The sequence below is a fragment of the Hippopotamus amphibius genome, chromosome 11 (assembly GCF_030028045.1).
Source record: "Hippopotamus amphibius kiboko isolate mHipAmp2 chromosome 11, mHipAmp2.hap2, whole genome shotgun sequence".
In the NCBI taxonomy this organism is placed as follows: Eukaryota; Metazoa; Chordata; class Mammalia; order Artiodactyla; family Hippopotamidae; genus Hippopotamus; species Hippopotamus amphibius.
The window spans coordinates 33,495,185-33,522,258 of NC_080196.1; the positions used below are offsets into that span (position 1 = coordinate 33,495,185).

A 27,074-nucleotide genomic window follows, 5' to 3' on the forward strand; every position below is an offset into this window, starting at 1 on the left:
TCAAACCATCCGAAGCCAAAGTGCTCTGCGCCGCACGCATGCCCAAAATAGGTTGGCGGAAACCACGGCTCTCGCGAGAGATCGCCGGTGGCTTTTGGCCGGGAATATAGTGCTGGGATTGGTCGTGAAGGCACCTAGTGGCAGAGAATAGGAACGTCAGACGTGTGGAGTTCAAACCTAGCTGGTCTAAAAGGAGCTTTGTTAATTTATTAGTTTCGCACTTTATTGGGCATTTAACTAATAGAAATTTATTCACAGAATGCTCAGGAAAAGGCAATAGCTTATTTAAGCCTAAATTTCCTAACCTGTAAAATAATAGTACCAACTTCATAGTATCTGATACACAAGTGCTCACAGAAGTGGCAACTGTTATTACAAGAAGCGCAACCCCAATTGATCAGTGGTTGCCGCAGAAACCCGCAGAAATGTCATGTCCGAGCTTTTAATTCATTGCCATTCAGTGTATGTGGATTAATAGAGCGTTGCCATCGATAGGCACTAGTATTAGACAAACTCGGTCTGGGTTGAAATCTTGGCTCTCTCGTCAGTATGGGTAATAACCTGGATGAATCTCGGTATCGTCATCTGAAAAGTGGAGTTAAGAATTCATACCTCATAAATTTGAGGGGCAAATTAGTTGAGACACACCTAAAACCCAGGGAGGCAGGGATTGCGAGACTGCCTTTCCACCTCCCCATTACTCAACTGGTGTCCTTCACCACTCAAACACATCTCTTTGGAGCCAGCCCCGGAAGGTATGAAAATCCTTAGTGGACTGGGAAACACCTTAAGTATGTAAATAATGCCTTTCTCTTTATAGTTCTTCATTTCTCCGTTTGCCTCTTCTGAAAGAGATACAGAACTTTCCAATTATGTCTTTTTTAATTTATTTATTTTGCCTTCAAATGGGAAATTGTATCACTAGTTTGAGAGGACAATGTTAGATTATGAAGAACACATAGATGTCACTCCTCTCCTCTCTCTGCTGTCAACTGGCTGTGTGACTGGTGACAAGCAATTTCTGTCTCTGGACCTCTGTTTGCAACACTTCTCTGTAGGATGTGTGACCATTACTTCCTGCCAACCCCACACCCAACATCCACTCAGTTGTAGTGGTTACGGATGTCTCTCTCACACACACACACACACACACAAACACACACACACACACACACACACACACACACTGGCTGTTTCATTGATCTGATCAAAGCCTAGCCAATTAAGTCTCCTCCGCAGGAATTTTGACACTGAAACCTAGAAGCCAGTGTCTCTGCTGGCCAATGAATCTCTAACATGTGACACCCAGGAGTTGTCTGCCACCATGTTTTGTATTACGTAGACTGAGAAGGGAAGAGAGCAGGTCCCAGGTGCGTTGAAAGGAGCAGAGAGGAGAGTACAGAAAGACAGAGATAGGTTTGGCTGCGCTGCTGTTCCTCAGTCCTTGGTGCATCCCTGTCATTGAGTTCTAATGATTAGTTCGCCTTTCGGCTTTAGCCAGTTGGAGTTGCGTATCTTGTTATTTGTAAGCCAGCTTCCCAGCACATCCAGAGTTGAACCGGTCCTCTCTCAAGAGCCATTTCAGATCTAACATTCCAAGAGCCTGTGATGATGGCTTCTCCTTCCCACTCAGGACCACCTTTACCTCTATTTCACCTTTTTACCAACTAGAGAAAGGTGCCCCTTCCTCAAGGCACTTTATTGACACCTGCTGGAAAATTGTCACAAAATACTGATGTTTTGAGAACAAGACACTTAACTACAAGAAAATTAGATCTCCCATGCCAATGATACAAATTGCACCCCCTTAGGGGCATGCGTTGTACAATTTGCCCATTGGGACAGAGCAGCCCTGTCAAAAGTCCCCCAGGGCACCCTTGAACATGCAGACTGCATGTCCAGTCGAAATATAGTTTCCTTCTTGTCCAGTTATTTACCATCAAGAAACTGTGCAAGAGGGACTTCCTTGGTGGTGCAGTGGATAAGACTCTGTGCTCCCAATGCAGGGGGTCCTGGTTCAATCCCTGGTCAGGGAACTAGATCCCACATGCATGTCGCAACTAAGGAGTCCTAAAGCCGCAACTAAGGAGCCTGCGAGCTGCAACTAAGGAGCCTGCCTGCTGCAACAAAGACCCAGTGCAACCAAATAAATAAATAAATATTTAGGAAGAAAAGAAAAAGAAACTACACAAGAAAGAGCTAAAATTGGAGTCAAAAGCCTGTGACAACAGCAAGGCATGGCGAGGAGCAGGGGCTAGCCACCCTCATCATCTTCACCATCTGGATAGGACAGGATAGGGATACGGAATTTAAGTAGAAATACTGTGCTGATTTGCAAATACAGTTTCAAGAAAGGTCCTCCAGCCCTGCCCCCATCTACCAGATTGCCACCCATAAGCCCCTCTCTCCCATTTAGAAATTCCTCAGCTAGTGTTGGGAAAAGTCAGTATCTGAGTGTCCAGTTCCTACAAAATGGAATTCTATGCACTGTAAATGCTGGTGATTCATACATGATGTTAACCATGGTTAATCGTCTAAATTGGCTTGAGTTTCACCTACTGATACTCCCTTGTAATGGGTGCAGTTGTAGTTTGTAATTTTTTTCTTAGGGACTCATCTTCATGGTTGTTATTTCTGGGGAGTCCCTTGTGCCCTGGGGTGGGGAAGTGTTCCCAAAGAGAATATGCTTTTTCTCAGGCTCCAGAGGTTCAAGAGTCTTTTTGAGCTCACGTCTCGGTTTGGGACCAATATTCTAAGCAGGTAATTTACATCTAACCCGCATCCACAGGGCACAGGCTTGGGGTTTACATTTCTCACAGCAGCCTTTTTTTCCCACACTCGTATACCAGACCCCAGACTCATATGCCCAATTACATCCTGGACAGTTCCACTTGGGTGTATCACAGGTTTCTCAAATTCGTCTTCCAAAAATTGAGCTCCTGGGAATTCCCTGGCGATCCAGTGGGTAGGACTCCAAGCTTTCACTGCAGAGGGCCTGGGTTCGATTCCTGGTCAGGGAACTAAGATCCCACAAGCTGCACAACTCAGCAAAAAAAAAAAAAATTGAGCTCTCCCTAGAAAACCTATACTTCTCCAGCATTCCTTATTTCAGGGGATAGCACAGGGCTTGGATGGTTGTATAAGTGGTTCACTGCATAAGGGACAAATGGGGGCTGAAATCCAGCTTGTGCACTGCTCAGCAGGTGGTGCATCCACGGGACTGTGTCCATCAAGAGAGCATCTTTCTCTAGGTGTATGAAGACACCACATGTTCTAGACACCACATGTTGCCCTGGTAACAGCACCACTATCCACCTATTGCCACTTTTCCTTCTCCCATACCTTCCTCCCACCCATATCCAACTCATCCCGGAGTCTTGCCACTTTTATCTCTTAGGTAGCCCTCCAGTCCATCTCCTTTGTGCACCTCTGCTGTGTTTCCAGAGCTAACAAATAAAAATACAGAACTCCCAGTTAAATTTAAATTTCAAATAAACAAATGATTTTTAGTATACTTATGCCTCATGCATTCCTTCTGTCCTCCCTTTCCAAGAAAACCGTAGTTTTTCCTCCAGTTCGTCCTGCGCTCAGCCAATGGAACACATTTCTAGTGGATGTTCACACCCATCACACACACAAGCCACTGGGATTTTTGATTTATTTGATATGAGACTGGGTCCCTCCATGTGCACCAAGAAATGTTTAATTTTCATGTATAATATTTCTTACAAAGTCCAGGTTTGGGAGCCTCAGTGTTGACTCTTCAAGTCAGCAGTGGCCGTCTCATCCCCCAGGGAGGCTCAGACCACAACCCCTCCTGGACTTTCCCAGCATTGGAAGGACATGAGGCATCTCAAATGGGCTCCCAGTCCTTCCCCAGAGTCCACAGGAAATTGGCCAGTAGATGCACTAAATTAGTGTCAGAGCTCCTGACTGCAAAGAATGGGGCCTCTTTACTGCGTTTCAGGCCCAAATGGGAAGAAAGGTCCCAGGACATAAAGATGTGAGAGAGGGCAAGGCAGGGGGCAGTGTGTGGCCAAACCAACCAAAAGCTGGTCAAGGGAGAAGGAATGAGTCCGGAGACCCCACAGAGGCAGCAGCCCTGGTTTCATCAGGGGCTGGGCCCAGGACTGAGTGGTGCTCTGTTCTCAGATGAGCACTCCTAGATGTCAGCCCCATAAGCTATAAGGTTCTCATGAACCACAAGATTACCTTGACCTTAGGAGATACATACTGAAGTATATAGGTATGTAGGAGAAAAGGGTTATAATGTCTGCCACTCACTCTCAAATAATTGAGAAAAATAATAATAGTAATAATGTGAGAAAAAGAGAGAATGTGTACAACTTTGGACAAATGTTAACAATTATAGCCTCTAGGTGAAGAATATGTAGGTGTTTGTTGTACGATTCTCGCAACTTTTCTATCAGTTTGAAAGTTTTCAAAATATAAAGTGAATTCCCTTGCAGTCCAGTGGTTAGGACTCTGTATTTTCACTGCCAAGGGCCCAGGTTCAATCCCTGGTTGGAAAACTAACATACTACAAGCCGTGCAGCACAGCAAAAAAAAAAAAAAAAGGCAAAACACACTGATTCTGCATCCAAGTCAAACATTTGATTTAGAACAGTCACACTAACAGAGGCACTCAACAGGAAAAGACTCTCCAGAGGACAGTTAGTGCCTGCTTCCTGGACCTGTTCCTGTTCAGAATTGTCTTGGAAAGTCCAAAGAACCTGTGGATAGAGGCACGGAGGTAAAGGCTGTGCTCCATTACAGGACTAACCATTCTCAACCACACACTCGACAACGACACGCGGCCATGACATCTGCCCAAGGGCCACCTCGGGGCAAAGGACACATCCACTCTGGGAGAGGTTCTGCCTCTCTCCTCTCCATTGTGAAGCCTCTCAAAAGCCTGCTCTTCTGGGCTCGCCTCCAATTTTTATGCTATTTTTTGAAGGTGTTTTGACCCACCAGCAGGTAGCAAACTCTGTACCAAGGGGACCGCTGGCTGCCAGTTTTCAAGCTCTTCAACTTCTCTTATCTCATTCTTCAGGTTGTTGGCCTTCTCTTTCACCCAGAAAGGCAAGCTGTGGGAAGAAAACAACACCCTGAGTTTGAGTTGGTCTGATGCAAAATTTACCAACACCTTCAGTAGACAAGGCACTGCATCCTCCAAAAGTAAGAAGGCCTCCAATGTTGGAGACCAAGTGTCAAAATCAAACACCGTGTTAGCTGTCACCATTTGCCCCTGCCCCAAACCCAGATCTCTTTTGTGTCCCTCTCTGCCCAGGAAGTTGACCCCTGTAGCCTGCATCATCTTGACTCCTCCCTACCTCCACCTTTGAGCTGGGCTTGGCTAATGGGAGGCACCACAGGAGATGAGAAAGTGGAGAGATAGAGGTTGGGGTATGTCTTATGGAGCTCCTCAACTCCCACCCTATCTCCTGAGGCACCCCAGTTCTGAAGCAGCTGTATTCTCCATCACCACAGCTCCTTTTAGACAGCCCTTCTCCATCTCCTGCTGCCTGTGAACCACGAGCCCTCCTCCTGCTGTTCAGACCTCAGAGTAGTAAGAGCTTCCCACTGATGGGAGGCCCTGGGTGCTTCACCCTCCCATGTGTTCCGTCAACCTGCCCACACATCAGTGAACAGTCCTTTCGTTAAACTGTCCTTAGAATCCCAGCTGAGTGTGCCTTCTACTTTCTGCTGGGACCTCAGCTAATATAGACACCCAGCATCCTCCCAGGTCTGCTGAGATTCGAAACGGCATATGTTGGGCTGCACTGTGTGTGTTCCAAGAGGTACCAGGAAGGGTGGCTCCTGGGCTGAGTCAGAGCAGGAAGATGAAGAATGTTTTCATCTTTTGGCAGCTAAATTTTTCATATTGTTAGGGAGAAGTGCATCATCACAATGGAGAAAATACCCTGATACACCTGGAGGGTATTTGGAGGTTCCTATAAGAAGGAAACCACCCACCTGCCCCACCCACCTGCTGGAATTCAAAAGGTCCCTGTGTGTTAGGTGTCTATGAGCTCCTCCACAGGAGAAAACAAATAATTGATATTTTCATAAAGACAGGATAATAGGAAATATGCTGAGAGAACTCACTTGGGAATTTGTGGAAGAGGCTCAAGTGGAATAAATGTATCAAATTTCTTTTCATAAGGTACTCTGAAAAACAGAAAAGGTAACCATGAAATTGGTATGGCTTCTATGGCAAAGAGATCAATACATCATTGTGTTCAATAAAATGTCTTCTTTTCTGGTTTTAATTGTCACGTATGGGCTTCAAAACCATTAAGGGCCATAATTCTCATTATTTTTTACCATTTTTAGTAAGCATTAAAACAAATACAATTAATTTTTATTGAAGTATAGTTGATTTACAATATGTTTAAGGTGTACACACAGTGATTCACAAATTTTAAAGGTTATACTCCATTTGTAGTTATCATAAAATACTGGTTATATTCCCCGTACTGTACAGTATATCCTTGTAGCTTATTTATTTCATACATAGTAGTTTGGACCTCTTAACCCTCACCTCTATCTTGCCCCTCCCCCCTCCCCTCTCCTCACTAGTAACCACTAGTTTGTTCTCTATATCTGTGAGTCTGTTTCTGTTTTGTTATATTCACTAGTTTGTTGTACTTTTTAGATTCCACATATAAATGATATCACACAGTATTTGTCTTTCTCTCTCTGACTTATTTCACTAAGCATAATCCCTCCAAGTCCATCCATGTTGTTGCAAATGGCAAATTTTCGTTCATTTTTCATGGCTGAGTAATATTCCATTGTATACATGTACCACATCTTCTTTATTCATTCATCTACTGATGGACTCTTAGGTTGCTTCCATATCTTGGCAATTGTACATAATGCTGCTATGAACATTGGGGTGCATGTATCTTTTCAAGTTAGTGGTTTTGTTTTCTTTGGAACATGAATAATGTTTAAAATATTTTTAATATATTTGATACTACACCCACTATTTCTCTTTTAATTTAATGTCCCTCCCTTTCTCCTCAATGCTTAGTTCCAAGTATAAGTCAACCCAAATGGTAGTCACTAACCAAAAATTCAATTTAGTATGAAAATTGAAGACTTCAGATTTGCAGTAATAATAAGAGGAACAAAATTAACAACCACCTTTTTGTAGTCAAGATCCGGTATATTATTTCAATTACACAGGTGCCTATGTGCACACACTAAGGAACTACATACGGACTTTTTTAGAGATTTTCACTATGTCTTGTTGAGATTCACCCCTTGTAAAATATGATTTATATGTAATAGAGAGAAATACAATTCCTTTAAAGTTAACTAGATGACCCTAGTATTAACATACACTTACACTGAAAAGTTCACTGGGGGGAGAGTTGATCCTGCTTTGTAGAAGCCTTTGCTCTGTTCTGGACACATATATGTATTATCTCCCGGAGTTAACTTTGGGATTCCATTCCTGGGGTCAAGAACTGTGAGTGATATTTAAAAACAAAGTCATAAAAAGGGATGAAGATGATCCGCAGATTTGCTGTAAGCATTGACATGACAATGGAAACAGGATAGATTAGTGTTTTATTGTGAGGTATGTATAGGTGTCTTAATATCCTGTTTGTGATTGTCTCGCCTTGAGGAGATAAAAAAGTGTGAGCCTAAAATAAAATAAAATAAAATAAAAATAGGGACTTCCCTGGTGGCACAGTGGTTAAGAATCCACCTGCCAATGCAGGGCACTTGGGTTCGATCCCTGGTCCGGGATAGATCCCACATGCCGTGGAGCAACGAAGCCTGCGAGCCACAACTACTGAGCCCATGCGACTACAGCCTGTGCTCCACAGCAAGGGAAGCCACCACAATGAGAAGCCCGCACACTGCAATGAAGAGTAGCCCCCGCTCGCCACAACTAGAGAAAGCCCACACACAACAACGAAAACCCAACACAGCCAGAAAAATTAATTAATTTAACTTAAATTTAAAATAAAATTTTTAAAAAACAGATAAAAAAACAAAAAAAGTGTGAACTTATGTTCGAGACATTTTTTAAAAGGTGTTATGATTATCTCACCTTGGGAAAGAAGAATAGCTCAGGTTTGGATGAGATGTTTTGGTTTAAAATGAATGGTGAATCAAAGGTATCTGCAACGATGAGCATGAGCTCCGACTTGAAATATTTTCATTCCTGAGCATTAGTGCACTTTGCATCCCTGAATCCCTCAGGGATTAAAGGCAGCTCTAACTGGGACTCTGTCTCTCTGACTGGGTCTCAGGAGGAAATCAACCAATAAGGGTCCTGCTCCTCCTTCTGATTCAAAGACTAGGGCAGTGCAGCCATGAGAGGTGGCCTTCCTGGAGAAGAGGAGTCACAAAAAAGTCTACTGGTGCTGAGCAAACACTGCTCACTCAGCACATGCTCTGACACCCAGTGCCCCGGGAACAAGTAACTAACCACATGAGTTCAAATGGAGTCAGTCTGGTAAAGGAGAGTCATTTAAATCTACACCTCCAACACCAGATGCATCTCCTAAGAGAATAATCCTAGACCGTGAGACTAACCACCTTGGGATCAGAAGCAGGGATGCGTGGCTGGAAGCACAACTTCCTTCTTTGCTCACACATCAAGTGAGCAGGACCCTCCCTTTAATTTTTTTTTTGGCACACGGGCTTAGTTGCTCCGTGGCATGTGGGATCTTCCTGGAGCAGGGATCGAACCCATGTCCTCTGCATTGGCAGGCAGATTCTTAACCACTGCGCCACCTAGGAAGCCCCCTCCCTTTAATTTTTAAATGCTTGTTTTGATATTGCTCCATTCAACTGTACCCACAAAATGCAAACCAAAGGGAGAGCTAGGGAAGATTTTTTTAATAAGCTATTTCCTATCTACGCAAATTTCTCTAGCTAACTCAGAAAAGCCATCCACCCAATTGGTGGGAGTACTTGAGTTACTGGAGTAGTTTTTTACTTTTCTATTTTTTACTCTTTCAAAACCCTTTTCAATAGCTAAGACTCTTCAGCTAAACTTTTTATTAGCTCTTAAGTGTAAGGAAATAACATCAACTACATCTGTGCTTTGAGTGCTTGCTGGCGATAAGATGCTAAGGATTCAAAGCAAGGACAGTGGAGTGACCCTATCTTTTGAAACCCAAACCAGGGTGCTGACAATTAAAGGTCAGATGACAGCAAGAAGTGGTGAGGAAGGGCTTGAACTGTGAAATCAGTCACGCCTGAGACCAAATGCAGTTCTGCAACTTCTAGTTCTGTGCCTTTGAGCTGTTTAATTTCCCTAAGCCTTAGAATCCTCATTTACAAACTGTTTATTTCAAATGTCTATTTTGCAGAGTTATCGTGAGTACTGAATGAGAATAATCTGGGCACACAATCAGCACTCAGGAAATGGTAGCACCCTGTCTGGGGAAAGCATCCTAGGAACTTGTTTGGAAAACCGGGGCTTTTTGAAGAATGCCCTAACCATTCTGTCTCCAGACTGCTCTTCTAATCTACAGATCCTAGACTTGAGCTACAACATTTTCAGCATCCAGCCATCCCTTCAGACGGGCCCCCACAATCCTAACTGCAAGAGCCAATTTTTTAATATCTACCCAGTTGCTCCTGTTTGTCCTCAATTCAGTGCTTTTTGTATACTGACAGACTCCTTGGTTTATCACAAGTCTGAAGTCAAGGGGAGATTCTGTCAGCAACCAAGAAACTCTCTGTTCAGTTCTGAAGAGATTTTTCCTTCAATTTCATGACTTGTCGCTATACTTGTCCCTATACTTGTGCTACTAAATGTATAAAGGTACAATCTAAATTGTTTAATATATATTGTGCAATGTTTAATATGTTGCACCCTTAAAGCTGTCTGTCCATTTATCTTTATTTCAAAAATCTGAACATAGAGCCAGCATATACTGTACTTCTGTTCCGTGTTCAATGGTGAAATTTAAATGTCAATAAAATAAAAACAGTATATCCACGTAATGCTTAAAAAAAGAAATGGGGACTTTCCTGGCAGTCCAATGGTTAAGATTCCACGCTTCCACTGCCCACTAGGGGCGCAGGTTCAATCCCTAACTAAGATCCCACATGCCACACAGTGTGGCCAAAAAAAAAGAAATGGTAGCAGTTATTATTATTTGAAATCAGGACTAGGCTAATACCACCTGCATCCCAAATTTTTTTTAATCTGGAAAATTCAATGTTAGAGAATAGGGAATCTTATCTGGTTGGGGAGACAAGACAATAAAAACAATAAAGAGAAGGAAGGAAGGAAGGAAGAGGAATAATAAACACAAAATTCAGGATAACGTTTACCTTCGAGTTAGGAGGGAAGTGATGGGTTAGGGTTAGGATTTGGATCACTGTGACAATCTCATTTACTTTTGATATATACTTGCAGCTGGCCTGGTTCTGGCTAGTGAGACACAAGTGGAAGGAAGCCTCCCAAAGACCATATGGGAAAAATTTCCCTTCCTTATAAAAGGAGAAGGCAACAGGAGATTTTCCTCTCTTTCATGTCTTGGAACTGCAACAGTTATCTCATAACCATAAGGTGACAAGCACTGAGACAAAAAAAATCCAACAGGATGAAGCATGGTAACACACAGAAAAACCCAAAATGAGCCCATATCTCTAATGATATCATTTGGCAACCAGACCACATAGGTCACCTAGATATCAAAGCTTCTTGTTAATTACATAATATCTTATGATTTAAGTCTCTGATAATTTGATTTTCCTCTTACTTGTGGCCAAGAGCATGCCTAAGTAATAGACAGCTAAACTTAGTTCCTCCTAGTCTTTCTCGGTTGTTTCAGATTTAAACCAGTTAAATAAATCCTACCTGTTCTACCCTATCGCTGCATCTCAGTTAGGAGTGTGAAGTCGGGCTGTGCCCATCAGGCTTACATAACATTAAGTCTTTAGTGGAAGGCTTTGGGTCCTGGGTCACTGTCTGCAGGTCACACTGATGTCTGCTGCTCTCTGAGAGTTGGCATCTGTTTGTGTTGTTTGCTAAAATGGGTCATCTAGTCTGATCCTCTGGAAGCCATCCCCCTCCTCAATGCACCAGGTGAAGCACACATTTATTCTCATGTGACCGCTGGCTTGATGGTCAACAGTGCACCGTACAGTGGCCTCTCAGCATTCCAGCTGTAAGACCAGCTGCCCTGGCTTGCCCGCTTGCTCTCCCTCCTTCTCTCTGTCCTAACCTCCACAGTCTTTACAAGGCACAGAAATGCTGCTGTTCTTCCACATCTCCTGGGTGGATGAGACCCTGAGGCTGGCTTTCTACCCAAACATTGCCTAGAGTTATCACCACTCTCCTGTTCACAGTCAGGCCAGATGCCGCTTCACCTTGAAGCCTGAGATCGTCTCGCAGCCACCCTGTGAGGCAGAAGCCCCAGCTAGGTTCACGTCCGATCACCCACTAGCTTTTGACCTTAGAAGTTGGGCAGGACGCAGGACTCCTCAAAGTCCCCACATCAGTGACTACATTCTCGCCTCCTCTAGTCTTTTGGTGTATTCTCTATCCAAATAAAAGCCTTGGTTTTCTACTTGTCTCTGCTACGAGTTTAAAAGTCTATTTTAAAACTCAAAAATGAGAACTTTCTATTTCTTTCTCTTTGTATTCCTATTACAGCAATCTTATTCTTCCCCGAAGCAATGGCTGACTCCTACAGGGGTATTTCTGTAGAAGCATCTGCCGTAAATGGTCCCTTGGTATTCAGAAACTCTTTAGGGTCTTTCAATAAATCTATGATGGCTAGGCTGGGGCAGTGAACTCACCAAGTTACAAGCTGTGGAGAGAGATATACATAAAACTCCTCATCTCAACTACCTGTCATTAAATCAGCTACGAAATAACACGCACTTCAGGCTAAGGTTTACGGGATGTTTTCCTTGTAAAGAATCTAAAGTACAATGTAAACGCATATGACAGGCAGCATCTAATTGAAACACCAATTATATTCCTCGGACTTCGATGGAGGTTTCTATTAATAAGTGTCTGAGAGAACTTATGACTTAAATGTCACATTAGCATTTCATGAAATTCAGAGAAAAACAAAAATGTAGATCAGCATATGTTGTGAGTTCTTTGCCAAAAAATGCAGTCTGCCAACCATCCCCTTCACTTTTCTATCTTCCTGGCTGCCCTCGGGTGACAATGGTGACCCTGCAGGACTGCCCCCAGCCACGCGATGGTGGGCCTGAAGAATCATGAGTGAGTGTTTTCAGGCACTGCACAGTTAAGGTCCAGGAGGAAAACGTTACCATATTTCTTCCTCCCAAAGCACTCGTCCACCGTCCTCTCTGACAGAGACCTCCTGTTGCCGAGGAAGACCCCGTTAAAGAAACACTGCTTTCCAACATGGTAGGTGTGGATGTTGCTGCTAAACCTCGGGTAAAATGTCCACTCAGGACGCTGCCCATCTTCTGCAAGATATCAGAAATCCTTCCATCAGCACTGCTCACAGCCTTGCCATGTAGCTGGATGACAAAATGTTGAGAAAACCCCCAGGCACTATCTGGCTATACAGCCTTGAGCAACGTGTGTCATTCCTTGGTTCTACATCGGGGGCAGTGTCAACCTCTGTGGGACAAAGCACAAAAGGAAGGCAAGTGTGGAGAAACCTATCTAAGGGGGCCCCTTTTTTCTTTTTCCTTTTTACCCTCCCCTTCAAAACTAAAGTCGGTTTTATGGTTGGAAGTGATGTATGGGTTAGAAAGCTCAGAGAGAGTTTTACAAGCACCTACAATCCAACCTTTCCTCTAAGTGTGTAGGAAGAACAGAATCCCCATCAACCAGGGAAGGGCTGGAACACCCATGGCATCTTAACCAGATGGCACATGGTGTTGGTAGCAACAATGGCACGTGAATGCACTACAGTGACACAGGGAAGTAAGTGTGTACACATGATTATGACCAAAGAGAAAGGCTACTATGAGAGCTTAGGCTAGTTACTGGACCTCTCAGTGTCTCTGTTTCCTTGTTTGACCCTTTTCCTGTAAAATGGCTAAAGTGATTTTAAACAATAAAAGATCTCCTGACAGCTCTAGGGTTGTTTAAGAAACTCTTGTGCTCCGTGGTGGCCGAGAAGGAACACGGGCTTTGGAGGCAGGCAAGTCTGGGTTCTAATCCCATTCCTCTCATTCCTAGCCACGTGTACTTGCATGGGTGACTGAATCTCTCCAAGCCTCAGTTTCCTTCTGTGTAAAATGGGTAGGTCTGTATTAGCCACATAGGTCTATATGTACTGACAAAGAGAAAGGTCCATGATCTATTTACTTTGAGTGAAAATAATTTGTGACTGTTTTCTACTAGTGAAAATATGGTGGTATAGTACAATCCATAAATATATATGTACAAACATACATATATACATAAACTCTCGAAGAATATATATCGAACTCTTCACAGCTATGGGGCAGAATGGGGAGATTATTGGAGAATATTGGGGAAGGGGTTTTTATACTCTACATTCTTCTTTATTATTTTAATATTTTGCTACCATAGTTTTATGGTTTTTATATAAAGGCATTTTATTTTTGAAAAACATGTAACAATAGCTGCTCAGAAGAGTTGTGAGAATTAGAGATGACGTGTGTTGAATGCCTGGCACCTAAGGGGGCTTCAGTGAATGGCACCCAACAGTATGGCAGCCTTCTGCAAAGACCCTGGGCGTGGAGGAGGACCTATGACTTACTCACTTGTCTGCAACTTAAGCAGGCTGAATTCCTTGGGACATTTATCCTTTTGGACTTCAGGCAGTGAGATTTCAGAGGAGTGATCAGAATGTGAGGAGGAGGATTTCAGATCCAACACTGCAGCAGGGCTGGAAAGGAAGCAGAAGGATTAGATTCTTCAATGTGCTTAAATTGGAAGTTAGAACCTGATCTTACATCTCTTATACTAGAATTTCCCTCGTGTATGAGAACTGAAACCACTCCTCGATAAAAGTCCATGAGCATAAAATTTATTTACTCACAACTTTAGGGGACTGAAACATATTTAAAAAATGAATGCGTAACAATTTTAGTGTCCAAAAGTTAAATATAAAATTGTCATATAACCCAGCAGTTCCACACCTGGCCTATATCCAAAAGAATTGAAAACAGACACTCAGATACTTATACAGGAATGTGCATTGCAGCATTATTCATAATAGCCAAAAGGTAGAAACAACCCAAATGTCTGTTGACAAATGAATGAATAAACAAAATGTAGCATATACATGCAATGGAATATTATTTGGACATAAAAAGGAAAGATGTTCTGATATATTCTACGACACAGAAGAATCTTGAAAACATTACGTTAAGTGAAATAAGCCAAACACAAAAGGACAAATATTATTCCACTTATAGGAAATATCTAGAATAGGTAAATTCATAGAGACAGAAAGTAGATTAGATTAGAGTACCAGGAACTGGGGAGAGGGGAGAATGGAGAATTATTGCTTAATGGGCACAGAGTTTCTGTTTGGGGTGATGCAAATGTTTTGAGAATAGATAGTAGTGATAGTTGCACAACACTGTGAGTATAACTTAACACCACTGAATTGTACACTTAAAGTGGATAAAGTGGCAAACGTGATGTTACATATATATTTCCACAATTTTTTTAAAAAAAATGAGTGATGGGAATTCCCTGGCAGTCCAGTGGTTAGGGCTCCACACTCTCACTGCCGAGGGCGCGGATTCGATCCCTGGTCAGGAAGCTGTGGGGTGTGGCCAAATAAATAAATATAAAAAGAAAATAAAAAATGAATAATATACTGAACCATATTACAACATGAAAGAATGTTGAAAACGTTAGACTGAATAGAAGAAGCCAGACACCAAAGACCAGATGTTGGTGATTCCATTTATATGAAACATCCTGAACAGGTAAGTCCATAGAGATAAAATGCAGATTAGTGGTTTCCAGGGCTGCGGGGATAAGGGACACGGGGGTGACTGCTAAAGGGTACAGGCTTCTTTTGGGGGTGATAAAAATGTCCTAAAATTGATTGTGGTAATGGTTGCACAACTCTGTGAATACACTAAAAACCACTGACTTGTACACTTTAAACCAGTGAATTATATGGTATGTGAATTATACTTTAATTAAGACTATTACCAAGGGAGTTCCCTGGTGGCACAGCGGTTAAGACTCTGTGCTCCCAATGCAGGGGGCCCAGGTTCAATCCCTGGTCAGGGAGCTAGGTCCCACATGCATGCAGTAACTAAGAGTTCGCATACCACAACTAAGGAGCCCACCTGCCTGCAACTAAGGAGCCCATGAGCCAAAACTAAGGAACCTGCCTGCCACAACTAAGACCTGGTGCAACCAAATAAATAAATAAATATCTTATTTTAAAAAAATAAGATTAAAGAAAACTGTTACCAAAAAAGATGTATGTTCAATTAAACCATTGAATGGAAAGAAAAAAAATCAGCCCGTATAAACAGAAGAGGCAGAAATAATCAAAAATAAACCTAGACTGGAGCTTCCTAGGTGGCGCAGTAGTTAAGAATCCGCCTGCCAATGCAGGGGACACAGGTTCGATCCCTGCTCCAGGAAGATCCCACATGCCGTGGAGCAACAAAGCCCGTGAGCCACAACTATTGAGCCCATGTGCTGCAACTACTGAAGCCCACGCGCCTAGAGCCCGTGCTCCACAACAAGAGAAGCCACAGCAATGAGGAGCCTGCGCACTGCGACCAAGAGTAGTCCCCACTCACCACAACAAAAAGAAAGCCCGCGCACAGCAAAAAAGACCCAACACAGCCAATAAAATTAATTAATTAATTAATTAATTAAACAACAACAACAACAAACAAACCTAGACTGAAATGGCTACAATAATGGAGGGTTATGTTTAGTGCCGAACTTCCTGGCAGTTAAGAAGGCCTACAACAAGCTATTGTGAGTGTCAACAGAAAAAGCAATCACTCTGGTCTGAGTGGCCTTGCATTTGATAGATGGCCTTGGACAATGCTTTCAGATATAGTTATCTGTTATCAAGTCACAGGATCTTTTTTCATAATATTACATCACCCTGATGTTTGAATCGTTTCAAAACCACTTTATATTGATGGTCTTGTTTGCTCCCTACAAACAATCCTGTGGTGTAGGTTGGGCCAGTAGAATCATCTCCATTTGCAAAGGAAATGGGTCCTCAAAAAAGCTAACGATAAAACACACCCTAGACAGGGGCAGAGCCAGATCTGCAGGTTAACTCTAGACTATGTTGCCTAAAAGTCATAAAGAACCCACGTTCCATAACTCACAAGTCTTGTGTAGCTCGACCTCCAGTTTTAAACAAACATATCTATACTAGTATCTTTGAACTTTTGTAGTGTTCAGATAGAGCAAAAATGCAACAACTCGGAGCCCCCCTTCCAGTTCAAAACATATGATAATTTTGACATTGGAGTGAAATACGTCTCTCCTAAATATGCTTTATATATTTGTGTTTGCGGAACAAACTGTCTAGAGAAGATTGCAAGAATAAAGGAAACTTCCCAAAAGAACTTTAGAAATATCCACCTACTTTGTTTACTCAGCAAACATTTATCTGAGTACGTTTTGTGGCAGGCATTGTTCTAGATACTGGGGATCCAAACAGTCCCTGCTCTCAGGAGCTTAGGGTCAAGGGGAAGAGGACATGGACAGATAAACAAGTGATTGGAGAAGAGTCGGTAAATGAAGAGTTGGAAAAAGCAGGTTTTGCAAAAAAGTAGTATAATATGATCTTAATCACAAAAAATAAATACATATTTGTATGCACAAGAAAGAAATTTTTTTTCTCATGCATATAAAAAATAAAATGTTAACATTGATTCTCTAAGAAATGAGATTACTGATTTTTATTTTTAATACTGTTTTTATATTTTCAAAATTTCTACAATGAACTTAAATTACCTTCATTATAACAAAAATTGTTAGCAAAAGGTTTTTTCAAAACTTTTTACCATAAAAGAAATACAAATAGAGCAAAGTATATAAAATATAAATACAGTTTTACAAATAATTATAAAGCCAACATCCAAGACAAGAAATAAAGCATGGCCAGCCCTTTCCTCCCACTCCCCAGAAACCATCTCTATGTCCCTTTCCCAGAGAAGTAACCACTATCCGGACTCTGACTGTTGCGGTAATCATTTCTTTGCTTTTCTTTAAGATATACCACCTGTGTATGTATGTATGTATTCCCAAAAATGTGTAGTTTAATTTCACCTTCGTAATAGCAAGCATTTGTACAGCCTATATTGCATGTCAGTGATCCTCACAACAATCCTGTGAAGTATTACCCCCATTTTGCAGATAAGAAAGCTGAGGCCTAGGGAGGTGAAGTAATTTGCTCAGATTCGCTCAGATACCCATGACAGAGTGATATTTGAACCCACTCTGGCTCCAGAATCCACGTTCTTGCCAAACATGTCATACTACTTTTCAGACTGTTGGCCCCCTGGTTAGAATTGACCCCAATGTTAACAGCTCTTCCCTGGACCCTTACTTACTCTAGGTGAACAGACCTTCTACTGGGGCTGAAAGGCTCACTGACGCTTGGACCTGTTTCAATAGAAGATGAGGGGCTGACACTTCTGCCAGAGGATGTTATGTTGGCAAAGCATCCCTTAGATTCCAGAAAATCATTGTGTTTAGTACCTGCAACACATAGATATCACCACTGGATTACATTCATGAAAATACCTCCCATTTTATCATGTTCCCTAGATGATAATTTCTTTTTAAAAAATAACATTTGTGAGAATTCCCTGGCAGTCCAGTGGTTAGGACTCAGCGTTTTCACTGCTGTGGCCCCGGATTCAATCCCTGATGGCGAAACTAAGATCCCACCAGCTGCACAGCATGGAAAACAAAAAAGTTTGAGCATTTACTGTATACTTGAGATTGTGTTAACATCTTCACACATTATCTCATTTAATTCTCATAACAACCCACAGACAGCGGTATTACTTATCCTTCTGTTTTACAAAGGAGAAAACTAAGGCTCAGAAGGTTAAGTGACCAAGATCACCCAGAAAACAAACATGTTGGCCCAGGTTGGATCACAGTTCCTGTAACACTAAGGTCTAAAAATGCTAACTTCTATGCTAGGTTGGTCCCCCCACCCAACATAGTTCACCTACTCTAAACTAAGTGGAAGAGAGAAGGTCTGAATTGAGCTGTATATCATTGTATATTGTACTGAGCACCTCAATAGAATTCCCCAAAGGATTCGTTCATAGAAAGACTAATGAGTATAGCTGGTGATCATAATCCAAAGAACTGTCTTCAGAACGTCTATGGGTTTCCCTCCCACTGCAGTGTCATCATTCATTTATATCACATCTTCCCCACCAGACTGTGTCTTATCCATCTTAGCAGCACTCAGAGCAGTGCTTGGCACAAATAGACATGCAACAAATGTTTGAGTGAATAAATGGAAAAGCATTATAACTCCACAACCACCCACCATTACAAATAAGGGAGTCCTGAAAGCCAAGGACTGTCAGACAGAGAAGCACATCCGCTATCTTCACTCTGCTATGCAATGACTCCTGCGTGAAAGCCAATCTGTTCTCTCATCATTTTATAGAGGTGTGTGGCCTTGTCCAGTCACTTAAAAAAAAAGTCAGGTGAATGGCTACTGTGCTTCTTTATGCATACCTTCACAGAGTACAGATGCTCCATAGGTAAAATGTAAGCCCTCTGTTATAAGAAAATTCCAAGAAACAAGTCAGACTTCCCTGACTGTGGAGTACATTTTTAGACTGACTGCTGTTCCACCTACACAGTAGCCTGATTCCCATGCATGTGGCATGTACCAGGCACCTCCGCTAATTACCACCATCTCTCAGTGGGACTGCCCCTTAGCCAACTCTATTCATTTCCTATCAACTCCCTCTCAAATTCATCTACCAAGTGAATCATATTTTTTCCACCTTTGCCAACTCCCAACCCTATCCCAAACACTTTACTCTTAAGAGGACTTTGCCTGTGACTCTACAAAGTTCACATGCCAGCTGAGCTACGTTCTCCCCTCACAGCACCCCCATCCTGGGGTTTCTCAGGGTGAGGACTGTTGCATCAGAGTTACCTGAGAGGCCTGTTAACAGTACAGATTCCCAGGGACTTCCCTGGCAATCCAGTGGTTAGGACTCTGCGCTTTCACTGTGCGGAGCATGAGTTTGATCCCTGATCAGGGAACAAATATCCTGCAAGCCACTTGGCATGGCCAAAAAAATAATAATAATAATACAGAAGGACTTCCCTGGTGGCACAGTGGTTAAGAATCTGCCTGCCAATGCAGGGGATATGGGTCCGGGCCCTGGTCAGGGAAGATCCCACATGCCATGTAGCAACTAAGCCCGTGCGCCACAACTACTGAGCCCATGTGTCACAACTATTGAAGCCCTTGTGCCTAGAGCCCATGCTCCACAAGAGAAGCCACTTCAATGAGAAGCCCACACACAAGAAGGAAGTGTAGGCTCCACTCGTCATAACCAGAGAAAGCCTGTGCACAGCAACCAAGACCCAATGCAGCCAAAAATAAATAAATAAATAAATAAATGTATTTATAAAAAATAAGTTAACAATTAAATAATAATAATAATAGAGTCCCAGAATAAACAACAACAAAAGGGGGGGTGGACAGAAACAAAATAACTAAAAATATAAAAAATAATAAATAATTAAAACTAAAGATTCCCAAGTCCCATTACAGACCCATCAAACTGGAATCTTGTGCAGTAAAGGCTGCGAACCCACATTTTTAATAAATAAATCCCCTTCTCCCAGTGCAGCCAAAAAATAAATTTAAAAAAAGATTGCTGAACAACTAATTAATCAGTTGGCATGAAAATTAATTCTCTCTTATTCCAAAATAAATTCTAAAAAGAATTATAAATTTGAATGTAAAAATTAAAAGATACACCTGAGGAAATGATAAGTGAATGTTTATATAATTTTAGCGTGGGGAAGTTATTTCGAATAAAGATATCAAATACAGGCAAAAGAAAAGATGCATAGATTTGAATACATATACATTTAAAACTTCTATAGCAAACTATTAACTGGGAGGAAATTTATAACATACATAAGAAAAACTGGATAATCATGACAAAGTATGAGTGTTTTAAAAATTTATAAGATGAAAATAAATACCCAAGAGAAAAAATATGCAAAAGACATGGTTAGGTAATTCACTAACACACACACACAAATAGCTTATATACGTTTGGGAAAAAAAGTTCCTCCTAGGCATTTCCCTGGCGGTCCAGTGGTTAAGACTTTGTTTTCCAATGCAGGGGATGCAGGTTTGATCCCTGGCCGGGAAGCTAAGATCCCACATGCCTCCTGGCCAAAAACCCAAAACATAAAACAGAAGCAATATTGTAACAAATTCAATAAAGATTTAAAAAAAAGTTCGTCCTTACATTAGTAAAAGAGCTGAACTTAAAATGAGATAGTACTATTGTCTATCACTTTGCAAATACCCACAGTTGGCACAGCTGGGAGAAATGGTATTCTTGTACACTGATGCTGAAAATATCTCCATCTCACTAAAGAGTGATTTGGCCAGTTACGTCCTCCGAAACCTATGAGAAGTGCCCTTTCCATCCAAGGTTCTACTTCTAGAAACACCTCTATGACAAAGGTGTGAAGGGTATGTATAAGGATGCAGAAAGGATCCACACATGTAGAGAAAAAATAAGATCAAGGGCAGAGATGTCTTCTAGGTTGAGATTTACATGTCAGTTCTGAGTCACTTATCACAGCATTTATTTATGATAATGTTTGCCCATAGGTTTTAACAGGGGCTGCCTTTTTGAAGCCTGGAAATATTTTACATTGTATATTGTATTCGGCCACTAGAGGACTGGAGAGTTCACCAAAGCATGGATTGGCTGCTAGGGATGTGGGGGGCCCTCACAAGCTTTTGGGGTTTGTTTTATTAATTTGAAGGGTAAAATGTAAATGTATTATGCAACCCTGAGCATCAAGCAGTGAAATCACATCTACAAATGTAATCTATTTTCTTGTTTGCTTAAGAAGTTTTGTGCTGGCAATGCTCTAGAAAGTGGCCTGTGGTTGCTATAAAAGCAGACTCAACTGACCGGACAGGGAGGGAAGAGCAGGCTCTCTGCTCCAACGGCACATTCTCCAGACCAAGCTGACTTCTGGGTCTTCCTAGAAGTAACTCAGCCTCAAACATGACCCGGAGATACCTAAGCATGACCTCAGGCTGCCCCTGCACATCTCCTCAGGTAGAAGAGGTCTGGAAATGCAAGTTTGAACCGTTCCATTCAGATACTGATGCTCTCACTGTGTAGAGTAACATCGAATTATTTTCAGCAAGTCAGTAACCTGTCGTGCCCCGCTCCCAACGCCTGCCCCACCACTCTATCTAGCTTTGTAGGCTGGGGTGAGGCACTGTAAGCTAAGGAACATCCTTCTTGAAAGGGTCACCATTCATCATAATCGTTACTCAAATGCAATAAATATCTAGTGAGCCATAAGGTAGACATTCCTAACAAGTCGCTAAAACTCTGGGAGATATGAAAAGATGCTCCCACCTAAAGGACCAGGAGAAGGTTCTGATGACTAGAAAGGAATTCAGGGGAAAGAGAAGAGTTTAGAAGAAAGTCTGTTTCTTCGGTACCATCTGTGGAATTCACGACAATTATTTCCATTTCCTTAGGCAGGAATAACACCTTACATAACCAAGGCACTTTCACATGCTTGTCATCTCAGCAGATTTACACAATAGCACTGTCTGGCTGGGAGAAAATAATACAGCAAGCCAAGTTAGCTTAATGTGGATACTCTTTAACCAAACAGTCAGTTTCCCATCCCTGCTTATCTGCTCAGCAAACAAAGGATCCAGGATGGTGGTTTTTAACTTTTTTCGGATCACAGGCTCCCCCAAGGGTTAATGAAAGCAGTGGGCCCTCTCTGCTGGAAAAATGCATATACACCCACAGCTGTGCATTCATCCTCAGCTGGTTCACGGAGCCCCTTTCCTTTCTGAAACCTGTGGGCTCCGTATGCAGCTGGGCTCAGATGTGGTCTCCTGAGTAGACACACCTAACCCAGTAGAAAAGGAAACCATGGATCTTTGGTGAATGTGGTCTGGGGATCTCAGAGGCTGGTGCTCTTCTGGTACCCCTAACTCAGAAACCTGAAGCCCCTCCACCCACCCTTAAAACAGCAGGTCCCTCCTTTATCCCTGAAAACTGTAGAAAGGTCTGGAGATTCAAGCTAGAATCCCAGAACCTTTTTCTCCTTGCTGTACTAGCCACGTGGGGCAATTAATGGCTCTAACCCCTACTGCTCTACTGGCCCCTGCTTGTAGGTGAGTAGAAAATCATACCTCCTCCCTCTCCCTGCACTTATAAATGAAGAGATCACAGATCTAGAATACAGAAAACCAGAGATCAAGCTCAGAGCTGATGGGGCAGAGACGGAACATCCTACAATCCCTTTTTGCAGCATGAAGGCCATCCTATACGTACTCACTCAGAGGTTTTCTGAGAGACTCTGGCTGTTCTCCTCCATGGCACTGTTCTCTCAAGGCAAATGCACCCCCAAACATCGTCTCAGCCTTAAGAACCAATAATAGAGCTACCAACCATTATGTAATTTAAACCTTTCATTAAAGTGTTCATAATTTCCACCTGAGCGGTCCCATCCAATAAACAGTGCCATAAATCTAATATATGAGCAAAGAAAAAAAAGAAAGAAAGAAAAAGGGGCCTGGGCTTTGGAGACCCAAAGACTCATGTCAAATCCCAGCTTCATGGTTTATTGACTGAAGCACTGGGCAGGTCAAACCTCTGCTCCACGTTATTCTTTGTAATATACCTGTTGGCTGTTAGGAGATCCAGGGAGGTAATTTATGAGAATCTCTGCTTTGATGCTGCTCTCTGCCTTATCAGATCTTGGGTTAATACAGACAGTATTAATACAAGTAGTTCTTTCTACGTACTCCCAAACTAGCCTCCTTTTAAACTTCAAAAATGTCTTCTCATTCTAGTGTACTTGGATAGGGTGACCGAATTCCACCCAACCCTCCTGATTTCTTAAACTCAACTGTATCTCCTCTCTCCCGTGGTCATGCCAGAGTCTCCTCTCTCTTGAACCTTCTCCAGCTCACTGCTGCAGATCGCTGTGTAGATGCGGGGGAGATGACAGTCCCATGGACTGTTTCCAGTGTCCACAGACTCCGCTCTGCATGTGTTGATTTCAAATATTAAAAGCAACCCGGAGACAAAGAAAAGACCTTGGTAAGAAAAGCATGAGTCAAAGCAAAGAGAAACTCCACGAGCCATTAAAAGTCAAGCGGGCAGGATTGGCCTCTTAATAAGAGCTTCCCTCCCTCCCTCTGATCGGGCGTTTCCCGGTTTGGATGCCTGCCGAGCTCCCCTGGGCTCTCGCCCAGCCCACGGAGATACTCCTTCCATCCTTCTTCCCCCAGGGGAGGCCAGGCTCTGCGCTCGGAGACCTCCGAGGAGGTTGCAGCCGACATCAACGCACCAACACCAAACGGCAGCGGAACTGCAGAACGCCAGGCCGAGGAATCGAGAGCCAAGGGCAAGAGGGACGCCGCCCCGCCGCCACCTGCTCCTCCAGCAGCAGCGCGTTCTGGGGTTGCCAGGACACCTGCCCAGCAACGCGCGGCCGCCGCCTCCGGCCAGGAGGGGCTTCCGGGTCCTCCTCCCTCTGCATTCCCAGGCTCTCTGGGCCTCTGCACGTGATGGAGTCTTTTGAAGGGGCCGAACCAGCGTCTCCAGACTTGGTGGGGCATTGTGGGCAAGGACAGCTGGAAAACCGGCTTAGTGTTTCTGGAATTTTTTTTTTTCTTTCCTTTTTAAGAGTTGTGGTTCTTCTCCAGGCAATTTTCATTATCGGGACTGTAGCCTCTGGTGGCAGTGAAGGATGAGCCGTCCAGAAAGCTTGCAGATGCCTGCTTATAAATGGCATTGATTAGACAAGATCACCTACCACTTGAGAGCGCCTTTTCTGGGCCAGACGCCCTGGTGGATGTTATCTTCCTTAAGCAGCCAGCTGCATTTTTCAAAATAGAAAGCTGAATTTGAGCAAGGGCTTGTTCAAGGTCACCCAGAAAACTGAGATTCATTTCCAAGTTTTCTCACTCCAAATCTACCACTCTTTCCATCACACCTACTTAAATTTATCTTACTAATCCTTACCAGCATTTAAACAATCTTTCAGGCAAAGCTTTTCTCCAAGTCTGTGGTTTAAGTCCCTCAATTAAAATTCTAGCCTAATTTCTCCCTTGGTGAAGTAAAAAAAAAGAAAAATTAGACTGTTTCTATTTTTAATAAAAATTTTACTGAGTATAAAACAAAAAAAAGTGGTCATTGTAGAAATCTTGAAAAATACTTTAAAATATTGTTAATATAATTTCACAATCTAGATAAAACACTTTTTCTGGATATCCATTTCTGTATAACAAATTGCCCCCAAATTGCTTTCAACAACAACAGTCATTATTGTCTCCTGATTCTGGGTGTTGGCTAGGCTAAGCTAGGCTATTTACATTTGGGGTCATGTGGTTGCAGTCAGAAGGTGGCTGGACCTTTCTCACTTATATGCCTGTGATTTGTGTTGACCATAAACTGGGACCTCAGCTGGGGCTTTGGCCAAATCACCTACACGTGGCTTTTCCATGTACTTCTTCACAGCATGGCGTCTGGGTTCCAAATAGGAGCATCCCAGGAAAATCAGGCAGAAGCACCCACAGCCACGGGTGCAGGGAGAGGGACCTTTGCCCACACCTTTCACTGGAGAATCAAGGTCACATTGTATGAAGGGCCTCGGGGGTGGGGGATCTTGTTGTAAACATCTTAGAAAATACAAGATGCCACATCACTACTAATATTTAGGAGCTATTTTCTACCTGTCCTTTTTACTATGCACATCTATGTTTTTGTTTTTGTTGGATATTTGTTTGTTTGTTTTGGACCATGCTGTGCAGCTTGTGGGATCTTAGTTCCCCGACCAGGGATTGAACCTGGGCCCCAGCAGTGAAAGCTCAGAGTCCTAACTTCTGGACCACCAAGGAACTCCCAACACATATGTTAACATAAGTGGAATTTAACTACATATACAATTTTCTAGCATGCTTTTAAAATTTTCACATTATCTCTTGATCGTTTCCTCTTATTAAAGTTTTTTTTTTAAACCACATTTTATCCGTTTAATTATCCCATGGTAGAAGAGGTAACAGCTTTGTAATAGAAATGTTAGCTGGACAACAGCGAAGTTATTAAAATGCTGCAATGCCAAGAAGGCAGAGATTTTTGTCTGTTTTATTCACTAAGCACCTAGCACAGTGCCTGGCACATATAGGCACTCAATAACCATTTGTTTAATGACTGTATAAATGGGTGGATGGATTATTGATTTAAATGGCCTGAGCTGAGCCCTCCCTGTCCTGTTTGCATCCTCCTGGAAAGAAAGAGACCAGGCCTCAAACCTGCACCACCAGGTTTCAAGACATCAAGACTGGGATAGTAGGGCAGGCAGGTAGATCACAGGGCCGAGAGTCTCTCTCATTCTAGGTGAGTCCTGCATACTGCGGACTCCTAAACCTTCGTTACTCTGCAGCTTTAAAGCCTCCCGGGCCACTTTGCATTTATCCCTTGGGCAAGTTTTAGATGCCTCTGGCGCTTGGCTGAGGTCTGGCAGGTCATGGGGGCCATCCAAGGGGTTCTCGAGGCATCGGAGCTCTGGAAGCCCCCAGCACGCGCAGCCCGGCTGCCCGGGTTTGGCCAGAGAGGTGAGGGTTTCGGGTGCTGGGTGCATCCAGAAGCCCGAGACCTCCTGAAGCTCCCGGAAAAGCCCGCCAGTATAGCCTGGAGGGCGAGCACCAGTTGGCAAGAACGGCTTCTCCAGCGTCTCTCACTGGCGTCTCCTCTCTTGGCTGCACCCTGCAAACCAAACCCCGCGTGGAGGTCACTGCAGAACATGCATGGGAACAGAGGGTTGACGCAGGGAGTGGGTGGGGCCGTACCCGGGCCCCTGAAATCAACTCGACCTTCTCTCAGGCTGTAGGGCCCTCTTTGCTGCTCTGCAGTCTGGGATCCTGCCATGCAGTGAGCTGGGTCTGAATTGAGCCTGGGGATCTTGGGCGTCCGGGGCCACCACTAGCACAAGGCGGGTTTACGTGCCTAAGTATGGTGGGTTTAGTTTTTGTTTTAGAAATTGCTGTTTCTGTGGGTCACAAATGGTTGCATATCGGCAGTTTCATGATCCAACCTTATCATAAAATGCAAACGCTTCTAACAGGTTCCATGGTGAGGTAAGAGGAAGGTGAGCTGAACCTTAGCCCCACTGACCCCTCTGCCGTGCGGAACCCCCACTTTGCGTTCACTGATTGAGGGCTCAGCTCTGAGAAAGGACAGCAGAGTGAGGTAGGTGGTGGAAGCAGGTGGATCCCACGAGTGTTGCAGGCACGGATAGGGAGGGTCCATTCCGGTTCTTGCTTGGCCTGCTGCGACCCCAGACCCTTTAAAGCAAAGGGTGAGGCACCTAAGAATTAAGTATCCAGGGATTAGAGGAAACCAGATAGCGGAAGGGGAGTGATATCAAATAAACTCTACCCCTGTTCCTTTTGGGTCTTAGCGGAACACTGACGAGAAACTTGAGCCTCGAAGGATGGCATCGTTTCACAGCCGAGCAGTCAGGGACGCTGGTAAAAAGCCTCTTGTGTCTGGTAAACCTCAAGAGTTTCAAGGTAAGTTGGGGAGTGGGGGTCTTAAACATTACCTCTCCCCCCTCTCCAGCCCCCCAGCTGCATTGCAAACAGCCTGTACATGGGAGCCTTTCTCCAATGTCAAGAAAAAAGTCACCACAAACCCCCATTTGACATGCTGTCCCACGAGCACACACCAGAGGTCAGTGTAAGCCAGGACTTGAGAAATAAAATATGATGGGAGATTCTCTACTGTTGCCTTCAGGCTGAGACATCTCAGAGCCTCCTCCAAAGAGGGCACTGCGGAAATGGGTGTTGAGTCGATTAGTGACGCACCATCATCTTTGAAAACCTTCA

At 43.2% G+C, this 27,074-nt stretch overlaps 1 protein-coding gene across 1 annotated transcript; it reads right to left on the minus strand.

Annotated features, from left to right (window-relative positions):
• Positions 1–4,704: 4,704 nt before the first annotated feature.
• On the minus strand, positions 4,705–26,115 carry SPATS1 (spermatogenesis associated serine rich 1). Its single transcript, XM_057698182.1, has 10 exons — positions 26,037–26,115; positions 25,600–25,878; positions 23,091–23,279; positions 17,512–17,659; positions 13,714–13,838; positions 12,277–12,438; positions 7,361–7,481; positions 6,112–6,174; positions 4,975–5,090; positions 4,705–4,733 (listed from the first exon to the last, which is right to left on the minus strand). Exons 1-10 carry the CDS (start codon positions 26,113–26,115, stop codon positions 4,705–4,707), a joined length of 1,311 nt encoding a protein of 436 aa, XP_057554165.1.
• Positions 26,116–27,074: the final 959 nt, after the last annotated feature.